Here is a 13,768-nt window from a genome sequence, read left to right as displayed (position 1 = left end):
CATCAAAGAAAGCCTTCTGATGACGACTTCCCCAAAAACCATGTGCACTTACATCTAAACGTGCCTCATCCTCCACATTAGCTGTGGCATAGCGAAAGGACTCACCAGACAGGGGTTGCAGCACTGGTTCAATGGCCACATTATGAAATACTTCAGACAGAGCAGCAGCAGTAAAGTCCCTAAGTTCATTATGACGTAATCATTCCATATAACGCTACCATCCGGACTCAGTGGCAGAATCTATCACAGCCTCATACACGGAACCAGGATACTTTGGTGGGCGGGTCGCTTTTTATTTATACAAGCATCGGCACCAGGCTCTTTCTTGAGTTCTGGGCAGCCATGGAGGACAAAAAGGATAGTTCAGCGAATTTAATGAAAACGCAAAGTAATGGTGATCTCGATCGGTCTACGCCTGGCTGTGGATTCGGTCCTTGGCGACCTCGTTGTTTGCAGATCTTCGCGAAGCCAATCGTCTTCTTGATCCTACTGAATATCTACTGCATAGTGGAGGGAACTATTGTGTCTGGTAAGGTAATAACGTTGTACTGTTCTGTAGATAAACGCCTAATAAAATGACATAGTTTATACGTAGCTCTCAAAGTAGCTTAATAAATTGAGCGAGAGATAGAGGGTATAAAGCGTGCATCTATTGTACAATCTCCGCAGCAAAAGTGCCTGAATGTGAGATTTCAAGTTGTGATATTTTCACACCACATTCTAGGCTGTAGTCGTGCCAGCTCACACAGTTGGTTAGCCTCTACACCAAGTTTGGCACGAGGAAACCTTATAAGGGTGACACAGGTATACCTCAAAAAGAGTATTCATTGTGTGCAGGCATCAAGTGTTGTAATGTGAACTGCTTTGTAAGGTTTTGTTCTACGCATGCCACCAAATGTAACTCAGTAGGTTGTTAGTTTCAGCCAGCTACTTGCAGTGTTGAGTTACAGGAACAGGCAGGGCAATACTATGGCAGCCACTATTGTGTATGTAAGATGAAATGAGAAGCCTAACTACATGACAATAATTTTAAAGAGTTCGTATAAAAAATGTGTCCCCTGAGGTAGTCCTCATATTTCGATCATTTCCAGCATAGATTGATCCCTTTGTAGTAAGGATCATGATTGGTTCTTGTGGACCATTCCATAACTTTGTTGCCTTTGTAGCTACAATTCTACCAGTTAGCATTAGGCTGTGTTGGGTGTGTTTCTCTGCTGCATGTTTGTACCATATGCTGTTTTGTCACAAACATAGTTACATGCAAGGATGTGAACATGCATGTTTTTTTCTGTTAAGTTACCTGTTGAAGTGATGTAGACATGGAAGGAACAGTAAAGGTAGTTAATAATTACTATAATCTGTGGTTATAAAGTTAGCTTTGTAGTCCTCTGAGAAACATACTAACATGAATGGTATGTGTGTAGTATAAAACATCAATTATTGGCCAATAAACAGTTTTAGTGTATATGTAGTAAGGTTGAAACCAGATACTACTAGGAGTGTGTCAAGAACGAAATAATAATATGTGGTACAGTTTTGCATGGGCACGATGTTGTATGAAGCAAAAGTTCAAACATCACTGCAACTACTATACACAAAATACAGCATGCAAAAGAGTGGGTGGAGACAAATATAGCACTTGACTTCATGTCTCATGAATGCTCTTCGAGTATTATGTATATTTTTCATATAGCATGAGTAAGGTAATGCTCAACTGGTAAAGAGGGCCATCTGTAACCTGAATGCAAAAAATTCATGAAATCCATCAGGGTTGGACATTATGCTTGTTCAAGAACACCCCGTTGGTGTCTTGTTGTGCCCAGGCTGTGTCACATGTCATTCTATAACGGTCACATACTAACTGTTCACATTCATTCCACGGTACCTCTCAAACACAACATTGTCTCGTGAGAGTGCGAGCAATTAAAAAATTTGCTCTGGCGTGGCACTCGTTTCACTCGCAAGTATTCACCCCAAATGACTCTGGCGTGGCACCTGTTTCGCTCATGAGTATTCATCCCAAATGAATACTCGCAAGCAAAATGGGTGCCACACCCTCTAATTAGTAAGTTTTTTAATCACTCACACTCTCGCAAGACAGCATTGCATTTGAGCAGTACCGTTATATCTTCCCATGCACAGTTCTTATGAGTTACGGCAGTTAATCCTGAATTTATAGCGTAGATTATAAAGGAAACTGCACTATATATATAGAAAGGATTTTTGGCAAGAGTGAAATGTAACTATACCCTAGAATTGATAAGTGGGTGTGGCTCCATAGATGCCCAAAGACAATACACATTCCCTGTATGTGAGCTACCCTGAGTATGTGAGCTGGATCCTCAAAATCATTTAATAACTCACGGATGCAATTACACAGTCTTGAAATTTGGCTCATTTGTAGCACTGCTTGACCCGCTAAAAATATTTCAAAATCTTTTCATTCAAATGTCTGACACAATATTCATATCCAATCAAAATTTTCACCATACATTTCCTATGGGAAGTCATAAAAGTGCAATGTCCATTATAGCCTTTTCCCGAATTTGTAATGGAGCCAATCCATGCTTGTCTGTTGTTGACACTTTTGCTGTCATCACTAATCATCTGGTTGACTGAAATCTTAACTCTGTTGAGAAAAATTCCATTTTTAATTTTTAGCTGTTTTTCAAGATCCAGCCCAACTTGTATATACTATAGTATGTATAATCCCAGTTAATGATCATTACATGTAATCTGATCTGTGATATTCTATAATGTGGATAAGGCCCACCCAAATGACCTGACCCAGGTATGTGGTAAGTATAATGGTAACAGTGATTTCACGTATGAGATTGGATTTATAATGTGAGAGTTTGAGTAATGAGTATCAACCAACTAGAAACCACTGCAATTTTTTTCTCATAATTAATTGATGGGTTCAAACAAGGGCAAGTGGTTACTTACATTCCTAGCACTCAGGATTTTATATGTAATACAATAATTTATTGTGTAAGCATGGTTGGGTCAACCGGGTCACATTTTGTCTGGTTTTATAGAATACCGGGTCTGACTCACATGTAAAATGAGTAATTATGTTGAAGTTTATTAGAGGGTCATAGTCTAGTCCTGCTACTTCCTTTGTGAACCTTGCCTACTTATCGTGATTATGTGTTAGTATAAGGTATGCACAAATCCATGTTCATTGTTGTCTGCAGGCTTACATGTAGCCACACCCACTAATCATTTGTTATATTATGAGTCATAGTCTAGTCCTGCAGCAGGCCAGCTTCTTTCATGAGCCACGCCATTGTATTGGGAATGCTTGGAGTCACGGTAATTTATCAGTAAGGTGTAGGTATGCACAAAACCACATCCACATATATAGGAAAAGTATTTTGGTGTCTGTAAGCTTATGCGGAAACATGCCCAGTGATTGATCATTAATAATTTTGTGACTGGTACTGTGAAAATAGGGTGTGTGGGAACAAACTACACCCCATCACACAGCTGCATTCTGTAACTTGTATTATATAGCCACTTACATAGCCAGTTAGATGTTAGCCAGTTATAGCCAGTTAGATTCCCTGTTTTTGCAGACTTGGTCACAAAACTTACTTATCATATAGCCACCCAATCACTTAACTTGCTAATGAAACACCTAAATGTCCATGCTGCAGTTTTAATTAATCTGAGTCACATCTGGGGCTGACCTTATTGTTATCTGGTTCAGTGAGTCATCCGGGTGAACACGGTTTCAACACTGATGCACACATAAAACATTAGTGTATTCTTTACCTTCAGGATTGACATCTGTTGTGCTTTCAACACTGGAGACAAGATACAAATTTTCCAGTATCCAACTTGGAATGTTATCAAGTGCTTTTGACATTACTGTATTAGTTACTGTAGTCTTCATCAGTTATTTTGGTGGGACCCACAAGGCCAAGTGGTTGGGAGCTGGTGTATTCATACAGGGAATTGGAGCACTATTGTTTGCATCTCCACAGTTTATTACTGGTGATTATGATGTTGGGAAAGATGCCAATCTGACACTTGAGGAATGCAGAGATCAGAATGACTTCTCCCCAGAGTGTAGGAAGTCAGACAATATCTATGTTCTATTTATTTTTGCAAATATGGTGATTGCTGTTGGAGCTGCTCCACTCTTCACAATAGGAACATCTTATATTGATGATATTGTTCATCCTAAACGTGCTCCTATTTGGCTTGGTATATTTTATACTTGGGCAGTGGTAGGGCCAGCACTGGGGTTTGGAATTGGAGGTGGTTTTCTTATAGTTTATGTTGACCCTTGGAGAGAGACCACCCTTGAAGAATCCGATCCAGGTTGGGTGGGTGCTTGGTGGATAGGTTATGTTATTTGTGGAGTAATCTCATTATTGATAAGTATTCCTTTTTTTATGTTTCCTGAGAAGTATCCAGACACTGATTTTATACAAGAAGAACGAATTAAGCAAATGTCGATTCAGTATAAAAGAGAAATAAGCAAAGAAGACCTGAACATTAAATTTCACCTTAAAGAACTTCCACGCCAGGTGTTTGATTTATTGGCGAATGTGCCTTTTATGTGCATTACGATATCATTTGCTCTTCAAGCATTAGTAGTGTCAGGACTTGTTGCATTTGCCCCCAAATATGTTCAGACACAGTTTAGTCTCTCTGCTTCTGCTGCTAGTTTAATAAGTGGAGCAGTAGCTATACCATCTGCTGGAGTAGGAATCATGTTGGGTAAGCTGTTTGTTATTTGACACTAACTATCTATTCAACTTTAGGTGCTCTTCTGGTGTTCTTAAGAAAACCGATGACTAAAACATTGACTTTATATTTTGCGGTGCTCAATTTGATAGCAGCCTTTTTCCTAGCTGCATTCTTCTTGAGATGTTCAACACATGACATAGCTGGTGTAACAGTCCCTTATCCCAACAGGTAGTAGACTGTAATGTGTGATGATGTGTAGATGTTTTTCTATGATCTATATAGTACACTATTTGATGATCAGACTCTTAATGCTACTTGCAACAGTCATTGTGACTGTAAATCAACTATATTTGAACCAGTGTGTTCTGATGGGATCACCTATTTCTCTCCCTGCCGAGCTGGCTGCGATGAGTACTTTTTGAATGGTGATAGAAATGTGAGTGAGCATATAAACTTAAACAATGACACACGCTTACATGTATGCATGCACAAATACTAGAAACTACCTTGTATTAAATTCACACCATGCACACATGTGCATGCATAACACCCAGTGCATAGTCTTTGTGTTGTGCTAGATATAATGGGGTTGTTTTTGTCTACTAACTAATGTTACTTTTCCATATCACAATCGGCTGTGAAAATACAACAATTTGCGGTCTGAATAAGTTTAGTTTTAAAACGCTTAAAGTCTTTTAGGCCCTGTAGTAGCAGCTTCACTCGTTCCAGTGCCACAACTACATTACTAAATAATCAAAACACACGGTAGTGTGTCGTGCGGCCAAGAAAGCCGGCACGCCACATCGTGAGTATATTTACAGGAAGAAATAAAATGCTGTTTTCACGCGTACGTAGCTCCGTGCTCCCTTCTTGAAATGGAATCATTTTTATACTGCAAACACCCTCCACCTTCAGGACCCCACATATCAAATTTGAGCAAGATTGCTTAACACAATCGTGAAATATAAGCCTTCAAAATTCGACTTAATTTCTTTGTTGTTTTTTTTCTTTGCTTGGGGGGCTCGGGGGCTTAGATTCTTCTTTTCACACACTTTACAAAAACCATTATAAAATGCAAATATGTAGCTCAATTGTCTTGAGCTTTGGTACACTTTAAGAATGTATTGTGGCACAATCACGTACCAAGTTTGGTGCAAATCTGATTAATATTCATAGAGCTATGGACGATTATTTGCATTAAAAAAGGCCAACTTGTTGTCACGCCTACAGGGTAAACCACTTATGGGAATAACTTTCATCATAGCTCAAACCTTTTGTGGTTTAAAAGAAATCGCATTAACAGCTACAGAGTTACAAGGCAAAAACCAAACAACTGTAAATCGCGGGGTCAAAATACTCTAATAGAACAGTCATAGTGAGGTAATAAAGGTACATAAAAATGTCGAAAAAAAGTTACTGACCAGCGTTTGAACCAGGGACCTCCATACTGAACACTCGAGTCCTTAACCACTGAACCGCTGCTATCATGGCTGATCACCTCACTTTATTTCTACTTTATAAATGAAAATTCTAGTTAAAATCTATTCAATAGTCAAGTTCATAATTTCATAGATCTACCAATGGAAAATCTAGATTGTTCTAGAACGTTCTACAAAAATTATGAAAGTAGCCGTGTCATGCAGCCAAGTACAGCCAGTGTGGGCGGGCGACATACTCGTTTTATAGAACCAGAAAATGCCGTTTTCATGCATCCTTTACAGGTGAGACCTGGCCTTCGATATGCAACAGCTAATAATGAGGATGGAGCTCGTGTAGACGTTTATGCTTCAGGATTCTGGATAGGTAAGCAAACATCTGAAGGCGTTTTTTGTAATGTCAAAGTTAAGGCTATTGCACCTTCATATCGTGGTACCCAAGTATACTCACCATGGTTTATCGACATTTTGAACATGAGAAACAACGGAAGTATGAACAATGAAATTGAGATGGGTTCTTTTACCCCACTTGTATTTTCAACGTTAAGGGGTAGTATGCATGGGTCATGCTGCTCAGTGCTGTATTTTACAGAAGACTTGCTCTCCTTGTCTCTCTTCAGAAGTAGTGTCATATAGTTCTGTGATGTCAGGGTGGTGGCAAGGGGTGCTGGTAACCCTGGGAATAATAATAAAAAATATAAATATAAAAGTTTTCATGTATCCGTAGCTCCATAGTGCTTGAATGGTATAATTAACTATTTCTACAGTGGAAGCTTCCTCAGGGTAGGGCATCTCCCATTCCTAGTTTGAGTCAAATCAACCCAGCTATCATTGGGGTATACGAACCTTCAAAATTCATCTTATTTCAGTTCTTCATATAGCCACGGAGTCTTTGATGATTCCTGTAGTAAAGGGAAAAAAGTTAAAAGGAATTATCAAGGTCAACCATAGGCTGGCTTTGGAATTTGCAATTACAAAAAGAAGTGATATCCGCACAAAAACAGCCAAGCTGTGAAAAAAGGTGCAGCCTTAAAAAGCCTGGGTGAAAAAAGTTGTGAAATCAAAGGTGATGGCCAACAAATGGTTGCAATGATGTTAAAATTTAATAATGGCTGTGCATTGTTAATTCATTAATACCAACATCATTACAGCCATTTGTTGGCCACCACCTTTGATTTCACAACTTTTTTCACCCAAGCTTTTTAAGACCGCACCTTTTTTCACAGCTTGGCTGTTTTTGTGTGGATAATAATTATTTTGTAGAACCCAGTCTAACTATTCTATTATGTACATGCACACACATAGAGCATATGTAATTGCATGCATGTAGGTGATGGCAGCACTACCTTGCAGTATACAAATTCAACGGTGTAACCAGAAGACGAGGCACACATGACTGCTCTATTAGAGTTATGGTTAGGTGACTGGTCTATTAGAGTATCTCGATCTTTGGCAGTACCAAATAAATTTCCTTCATTCAAATGCAGTTATCAAACTTTTACCGAGGCAGCTGCCTCAATGGTAGCTATACCACTGGAATGGAAGTTTCCAAAACATAATCAGGAACCCTTAAGCATTATTCTGCAGTGATTACTTTTACTTCCACCTTTCTTGTTACATTTTAACGTAGAACCCTTGATAAAATTGATGTGAAAACTATCATTTGTACAGTACCGCTCAAACGTAATGCCGTCTCGCGAGAGTGCAAGTGATTAAAAAACTCACTAATTAAAGGCCGTGGCACCCATTTTGTTCACAAGTGTTTATCCCAAACAAAACAGGATGAATACTCACGAGTGAAACAGGTGCCACGACCTTTAATTAACAATTTTTATAATCACTCGCACTCTCACAAGACGTTACATTTGAGTGGTACCATACCTCAAAACCCAAACTGGGATGTAGTATACTAAATGTTACAGTAGGACCTCGTTTATCCGGACCCCAAACATCCGGACACTCGGTTAACCGAATGGGTCTGAAGTACTGCACGTGACTAATAATTGAAGGCAGTTATTGGCTTGCCAGCTGGAGGGCAGCCATTCAAAGACATTGGCATTTAATTAGATGGATTGATGATGGTTTGGTGGTAATCATTGGTTAATTTGCTGATAGTTTGGAGGTGACCACAGACCAAACCCTAGCAGACAGTGGGGTAACCTACTTGTATTGAAGTACTAAGTGCTCTTATTACAGTGTTGACCATTAGTAGTATGAGTACCATCATTTAACAGGTATATACTGAATAAGTGACTGCATTTACGCATGCACTAATGGATGATTCAAAGTTACGGATTATCCAAAGTTGTGAACAGGGCTTGGCCTTAGTGGGTTCGGATAAACGAGGTCCCACTGTAGCTACTTCTCTAATTTGTGCTCAAGTTACATCCTGTACAAGCCTATGACAACCTGCGAGATGAATAAGCATGAAACTCTCTGTAAAAGTGTAGCACTATTTTTTATGCACCTTTGTGGGCCCTGTGAAAAGTGTATGTTTATTGCCTACCCATCACCCCCGTAAGCCACAATTTCTGCATACTATAGTTATGCAAACCATATCAAACAATTAAGTGGCTTAAAAATTTTTTTTTTGTTGTTCACAAGATACACGCGTCTACACTGGAAGCAGGTTTTCAAGGCTCTGTCATGGAACGTCAGATAACTTTTAAACCTTTCCCCGGTTCTAGCAGGAATGGCCAGCATGACATCTACTTTCACGTAAAACGTAACAGCTTAATACGGCCTTTTTCATGGTACAAAGTAGGGGGTTTAACATTACACATAAAACCATTGGCAATGAAAATATTGGCTCACCCCAACAATTCAGGCACGGACTTTTTAACGAATCCCGGTAATACAAGGCTAGATCGCTCCTTGCTTGAATACTTCAGCTAGTTATACCGTTCGTGACGAACGTTTACATGATACAAATAATTTTATAAAAATCACCATCTCAGTCGCATACCCCGGCCGAGCACTGATTATTAGTGACGCGTGCGCTATATTGCGTGGGCGAGTTGCAATGGAGAAGCATTCCTTTCATGAATGTTTAATTCATCAACTTTTCAATAGTCAATAGTCCTTGTACATCATGCTAATAACACGTTAAACTATTTTGATCACATGATCCAACTTTGTACATGTAATCAAATAAATATTAATTTTTTAAAAAAATGGTCATTATAAAACTTTCAAGTTAGCTGTTTGCAGATCTCCAGCATGTAAACCTGTGGAAAAAATGGTCACATTTTAATTGGTGAATTTAAAACAATCTTTATCACGCACACACTACACAGACACACAGACACACGCACACACACACACACACACACACACACACACACACACACATACACTACACTACATATTCACATAAAAATAAAACACTACAAGGTATGGTAAGGGTTGTTTACATTAGTTAATTTTGTGGTCCACCACATATAGCAACAAGGAAAATGTGTATCTGTGATCAAGAATTTAATTTAGATTCTAATATCATAATTTGATGGTCAGACTACCTTTGTCAACTAGAGATGAACTGACTTTTGGTAAAAAGCGAGGGGTAGCCAATGCCTTGGGACTCTTGTACACTATGTGAGAAATCCAATCAGAAATATACAATTATTTTAGAAACCAAATCCAAAATCACGTAAAAATAATGGAGAAAGTGAGTTCAACAAAGTAGACAATGATCGATCACAAATAGCTAGATCAACAACTGTACCAGTAGTTACTAGTTAGCAATCTCACTAAATGCTTTTAAAGATTGGGACTCTCGTACACACCATTTGGGTGCTTTGCGTGGGCGTTGGCAACCCCTCTGGTACACCATTTCGGTGTTTTGCGTGAGAGTTGGCTACCCTTCGAAAAAACAAAAAACAAAAATACTATACAGAAGCTGAGCCTGTACAGAAGATGAGCCCTGCATAGCTACGTGGGCTTCTTTGTACAAAACATACACTCACCTTATTTGCACAGTGCCCAATCGTCATCATGGACACTTCCACCTCCCACCGTGCACTAAAGTAATAGAAACATCATTAAAATAATAATATAGGCTTAATATTATTATAGCATAACACAGCAGCACAATATTATAGCATGATAAACAAACCAAAGTATTTATACAGAAAACTACGTCCTAGACATTTAATCGTCTTTGAGCAAGGTCATTTTAACGAAGGCGCAAATTGTGTGTGGGCGGGCAATTCATTACATTCTGTTTGCCATTTATAACTATCACTGGCAAACTAATGCATATACAATATCAAAGAACGTATATATTTAAACAGTTGCATGATACTTATAGACTGTTTTTTCACTGTCAACCACTTCTTGTGCGTGGGCGGCCCCATCCACCCCTCCCCTCCGCACCCTCCCACCCCCTATATGATATACGCGCTATACAGGTGAGCATAGAAAAGTTGCTAAAATTAATAGGCTTTTGTAGAATCAGTTTTTAAAAAAAATTCTAATTGAACAAACAGTACATTTTCATACTATAGCTGAAGGCATTAAAATATATTGAATTGTTATGATATGCATGATAGACTATCAATCAGTGTGCCACAATTTATAGAATGAAAACTTATTAGCTTGTATGCAATTATAGGAGCCAAGATTTGAGAATTGCACATGTGGTGGTGCTGATACTGCAGAAGAAGGATATTGTGATGAGAACTGTGTGATGCTTGGACCCTACCTGATTGCAATTGCACTGGCACTCATTACCAACATGTCTACTCAGATTCCTAATGTAGTGGTTACTTTAAGGTGTGTACAATGCCATAGTATTTGCTGTGTGATATAACAGGGCCATTGGAACCAGATGTTTCTTACATTAGTACAATAGTCCTATTCTAGCAGTCAGGGTATTTACTAAAGGTGGACCGATACCGATACCAGTATCGGTATCGATGCCGATACCAGTGGTATCGGATCGGTATCGGTAATACAAGGTACAGATACCACAGTAGACACTCACCATTTTTATTTAACCATCTCTAAGCTAAGTTTCCAGTAGCTAATAACTTAGTTGAGCTAATCAGTAACTTAGTTGAGCTAACAAAGTAGCGAAACAAAGCCTTTGTTACTCTTTTCCAAGTATTGCTGCAATTGCTCCGTGTGTATTCTAATATATTAGAACATGTGAATCCTTTGTAATTAAATGGTAGTGCAGTTGTTCCTCAAGAAATAAGTTTATGACTACTTGGCTTGCTTTTTCATGAAAAGGTTTGGTTGATAAGCTGTAACAAACATTGTACAATTATCGGCCGCCCACGCAATTAATTGCCTTATCAATAAGCTTACAAGAAAACTACCTCGAATCAAGAAATTAGTAATCTACCATGATGTTTATCATGTTTAGCTGTTATACAATGAATATTTTAAAACTTGATTGAACTGAGATCAATCAATTACTGTGATATTTTAATAGCTAGCTATGTATCACAACAATGAAATTTCTATAATAAACTTGTCTAGGCTTCAATGTATAGTATCGGTATCGGCAAATAATTTCAGTACAAATATTCGTATCGGAAATATCAGTAAAAAGTGGTATCGGTCCATCTCTAGTATTTACAAAGGATGATAATTATACGGTTAGGTAATACAAAATGAAGAAGTACGCCAACGTGTACTACATTCAATGTTCAAGAAGGTTTTTACAGTTTACAGTTAGAACTATGACCCTGATTGTCATGTGAACTTTTCATAGTATAATGTATTGTATATGTATCCTCGTAGATGTATTGCAGATGAACAAAGAACTTTAGCATTAGGACTACAGTCTGTGTTCTTACGAATGTTGGGTAGTATTCCTGGTCCCATCATAGTTGGTGCACTATTTGATGGATCGTGTTTGTATTGGCAAGAAGAATGTGGTATCAGGGGAAACTGTTGGGTGTATGACAATAACAATTTGAGTCTTCGAATGTTTGGTATGACTTTTGGAGTGAGAGCTTTGTCCTTGATGTTTGCGTTTTGTGCTTGGATATTTTTTGATGTCACTTTCTGTAACCATGACAAAGTAGAAGAGCAGGAAAAACATGGTGAAGAAATGACTCCTATGAATGATAGCTCTGCTGCTAAAACTGAGACAAGTAATACTGAGACTTATTATTAAGTTGTTGATATTTATTTCCTGCACAAGCTATGTGCATTATATTGTAATAATATATTGTGTAAATACGATAAATTTGTGTGCGTGTGTGTCCCATAAGTAACTACATAACTGTATTCATACACATAATTGAAGAAAGTGACATACTTTAATCATATTACTGTTTTCCATGGTTGTTTAACTGGTGTTTACATGGTAATGACAGGAGTTCCCAACTCAAACAAACATGATTATTCTAGTGGTTTAAATTCCACCAAACCTCAAGTCCATATAGGGCAGTCATCCTATATCCTGTTTCTCAGTGATTTGGTGCATTTATTGTGTTGCCTAGTGACTGGGTATAACATTTGTTGCACCCTCATAATAATATAAATTTTATTAGTTGTGTTAAAACACACTCCAAGTTAGCAACTGCTCTTCCTAATGGCATAGTTTTATCACTGCAGATTTAGGGGGTGGGGTGTAGCACCTCTACCATCTTTTTATACCTTTAATTATAATGTAAGTAGTAAAAAAGCTGAGCCATATAGTCTCTTCTATGGGTTATATTTTAAAACTTATACCATTTATGTACATGAAAATGCCAATCTTTATTGGTACTTATAAGACCATAACTTCTCACAACTATACATATAGTGTAACTGGACAGAATATCCTAACTGGTTACTGAGCAGATCATACCTGTTGGTTATTTGGTTAACTGAATTGAATGACATTTTCTGCAATTTTCATGCTGCACTCAACATGTAACATATAATACCCTATATAAAAATTTGTAGTACAGTTTGTCATTATAGTGGTCAAAGTAATAGACAGCAAGTGCTATATCAGAATCCTACTAAAAGTGTGATATCAATGTTGTAAGTATATATACCCATATATTATTGAGTGAATATCTTCGAGATCAGCTATTCAGTTATGTAAAATAATAACTGGCTGGTTATTCAGTTTACCTGGTAAGCTTTCGCAGAATTGTAATATAGTGCCAATTTTAGATCCACACTGGATGCTTAGGATTATTGCCTTGAAAGAGCTAGGTGTTTCAAATGATAAACTATAATAATATAGAATCTGAAGTAATAGATTTAAGGAATTACTCAGTATAGTCACCCAATAGGGCCTGTAACCAATCATCTTGGACAATTGATTGGCTAATATAGCATGACTGTAGCTACACCATGACACTTCAGTAGTCATTCAATCAAGGTTAACCTTTCTAGGAATAGCCAAATCCAAGTAAAAGAGCAGTATGCTAAAAGGTGTCTGCACTTAATCAGCTACTGAAGTCATAGATAATCTGTATGCTGAAGCATAGGGGGCTGACAGGGGGGTCCGACACCAGCTGGAATCCGACTCAAATCACTTGGAATCCCACAATGGAATCTGTAAATTGGGCAAGAATACAAATGTTCTATAAGTCCGATTATTTTCGTATATTTCTAGTAAATTATACTGTATATTATCTCATATGCTGTGTTGCAATCAGCTTAGTCTCATGAGCATAGTG

The 13,768-nt window shown here is 38.0% G+C and overlaps 1 protein-coding gene and 1 long non-coding RNA gene across 3 annotated transcripts; one reads left to right on the top strand and one right to left on the bottom strand.

Moving 5' to 3' along the window:
- Positions 1-268: 268 nt before the first annotated feature.
- On the top strand, positions 269-12,429 carry LOC136249859 (solute carrier organic anion transporter family member 4A1-like). 2 transcript variants are annotated; one of them, XM_066041986.1, is made up of 6 exons: positions 269-529; positions 3,784-4,731; positions 4,776-4,929; positions 4,984-5,137; positions 6,423-6,504; positions 10,750-10,904. In XM_066041986.1, the coding sequence occupies exons 1-6, from the start codon at positions 343-345 to the stop codon at positions 10,761-10,763; spliced, it is 1,539 nt and encodes a 512-aa protein (XP_065898058.1). In that variant the 5' UTR covers positions 269-342; the 3' UTR covers positions 10,764-10,904. The 2 variants fall into 2 exon arrangements, with proteins under 2 accessions (XP_065898058.1, XP_065898057.1); XM_066041985.1 differs by lacking the exon at positions 6,423-6,504 and adding an exon at positions 11,886-12,429 and having other exon boundaries at positions 281-529; positions 10,750-10,910.
- LOC136249862 (uncharacterized) lies at positions 9,180-11,714 on the bottom strand. The gene is made up of 3 exons (XR_010698361.1): positions 11,122-11,714; positions 10,103-10,157; positions 9,180-9,364 (listed from the first exon to the last, which is right to left on the bottom strand). It is a non-coding gene; the product is annotated as an uncharacterized lncRNA (long non-coding RNA).
- Positions 12,430-13,768: the final 1,339 nt, after the last annotated feature.

This window comes from Dysidea avara, chromosome 3, assembly GCF_963678975.1.
Source record: "Dysidea avara chromosome 3, odDysAvar1.4, whole genome shotgun sequence".
NCBI classification, from domain to species: Eukaryota; Metazoa; Porifera; class Demospongiae; order Dictyoceratida; family Dysideidae; genus Dysidea; species Dysidea avara.
Note: the sequence above shows the minus strand (reverse complement) of the source record. Positions and strands in the feature narration are given on the sequence as shown.

Excerpts from the sequence above, each read along its gene's own strand:
- LOC136249859 (XM_066041985.1), top strand. The coding sequence starts at position 343 with ATGGAGGACAAAAAGGATAGTTCAGCGAATTTAATGAAAACGCAAAGT. Across the intron at positions 4,732-4,775 it reads TGGAGTAGGAATCATGTTGG|GTGCTCTTCTGGTGTTCTTA; the intron begins GTAAGCTGTTTG and ends ATTCAACTTTAG. Across the intron at positions 4,930-4,983 it reads ACAGTCCCTTATCCCAACAG|TACACTATTTGATGATCAGA; the intron begins GTAGTAGACTGT and ends TGATCTATATAG.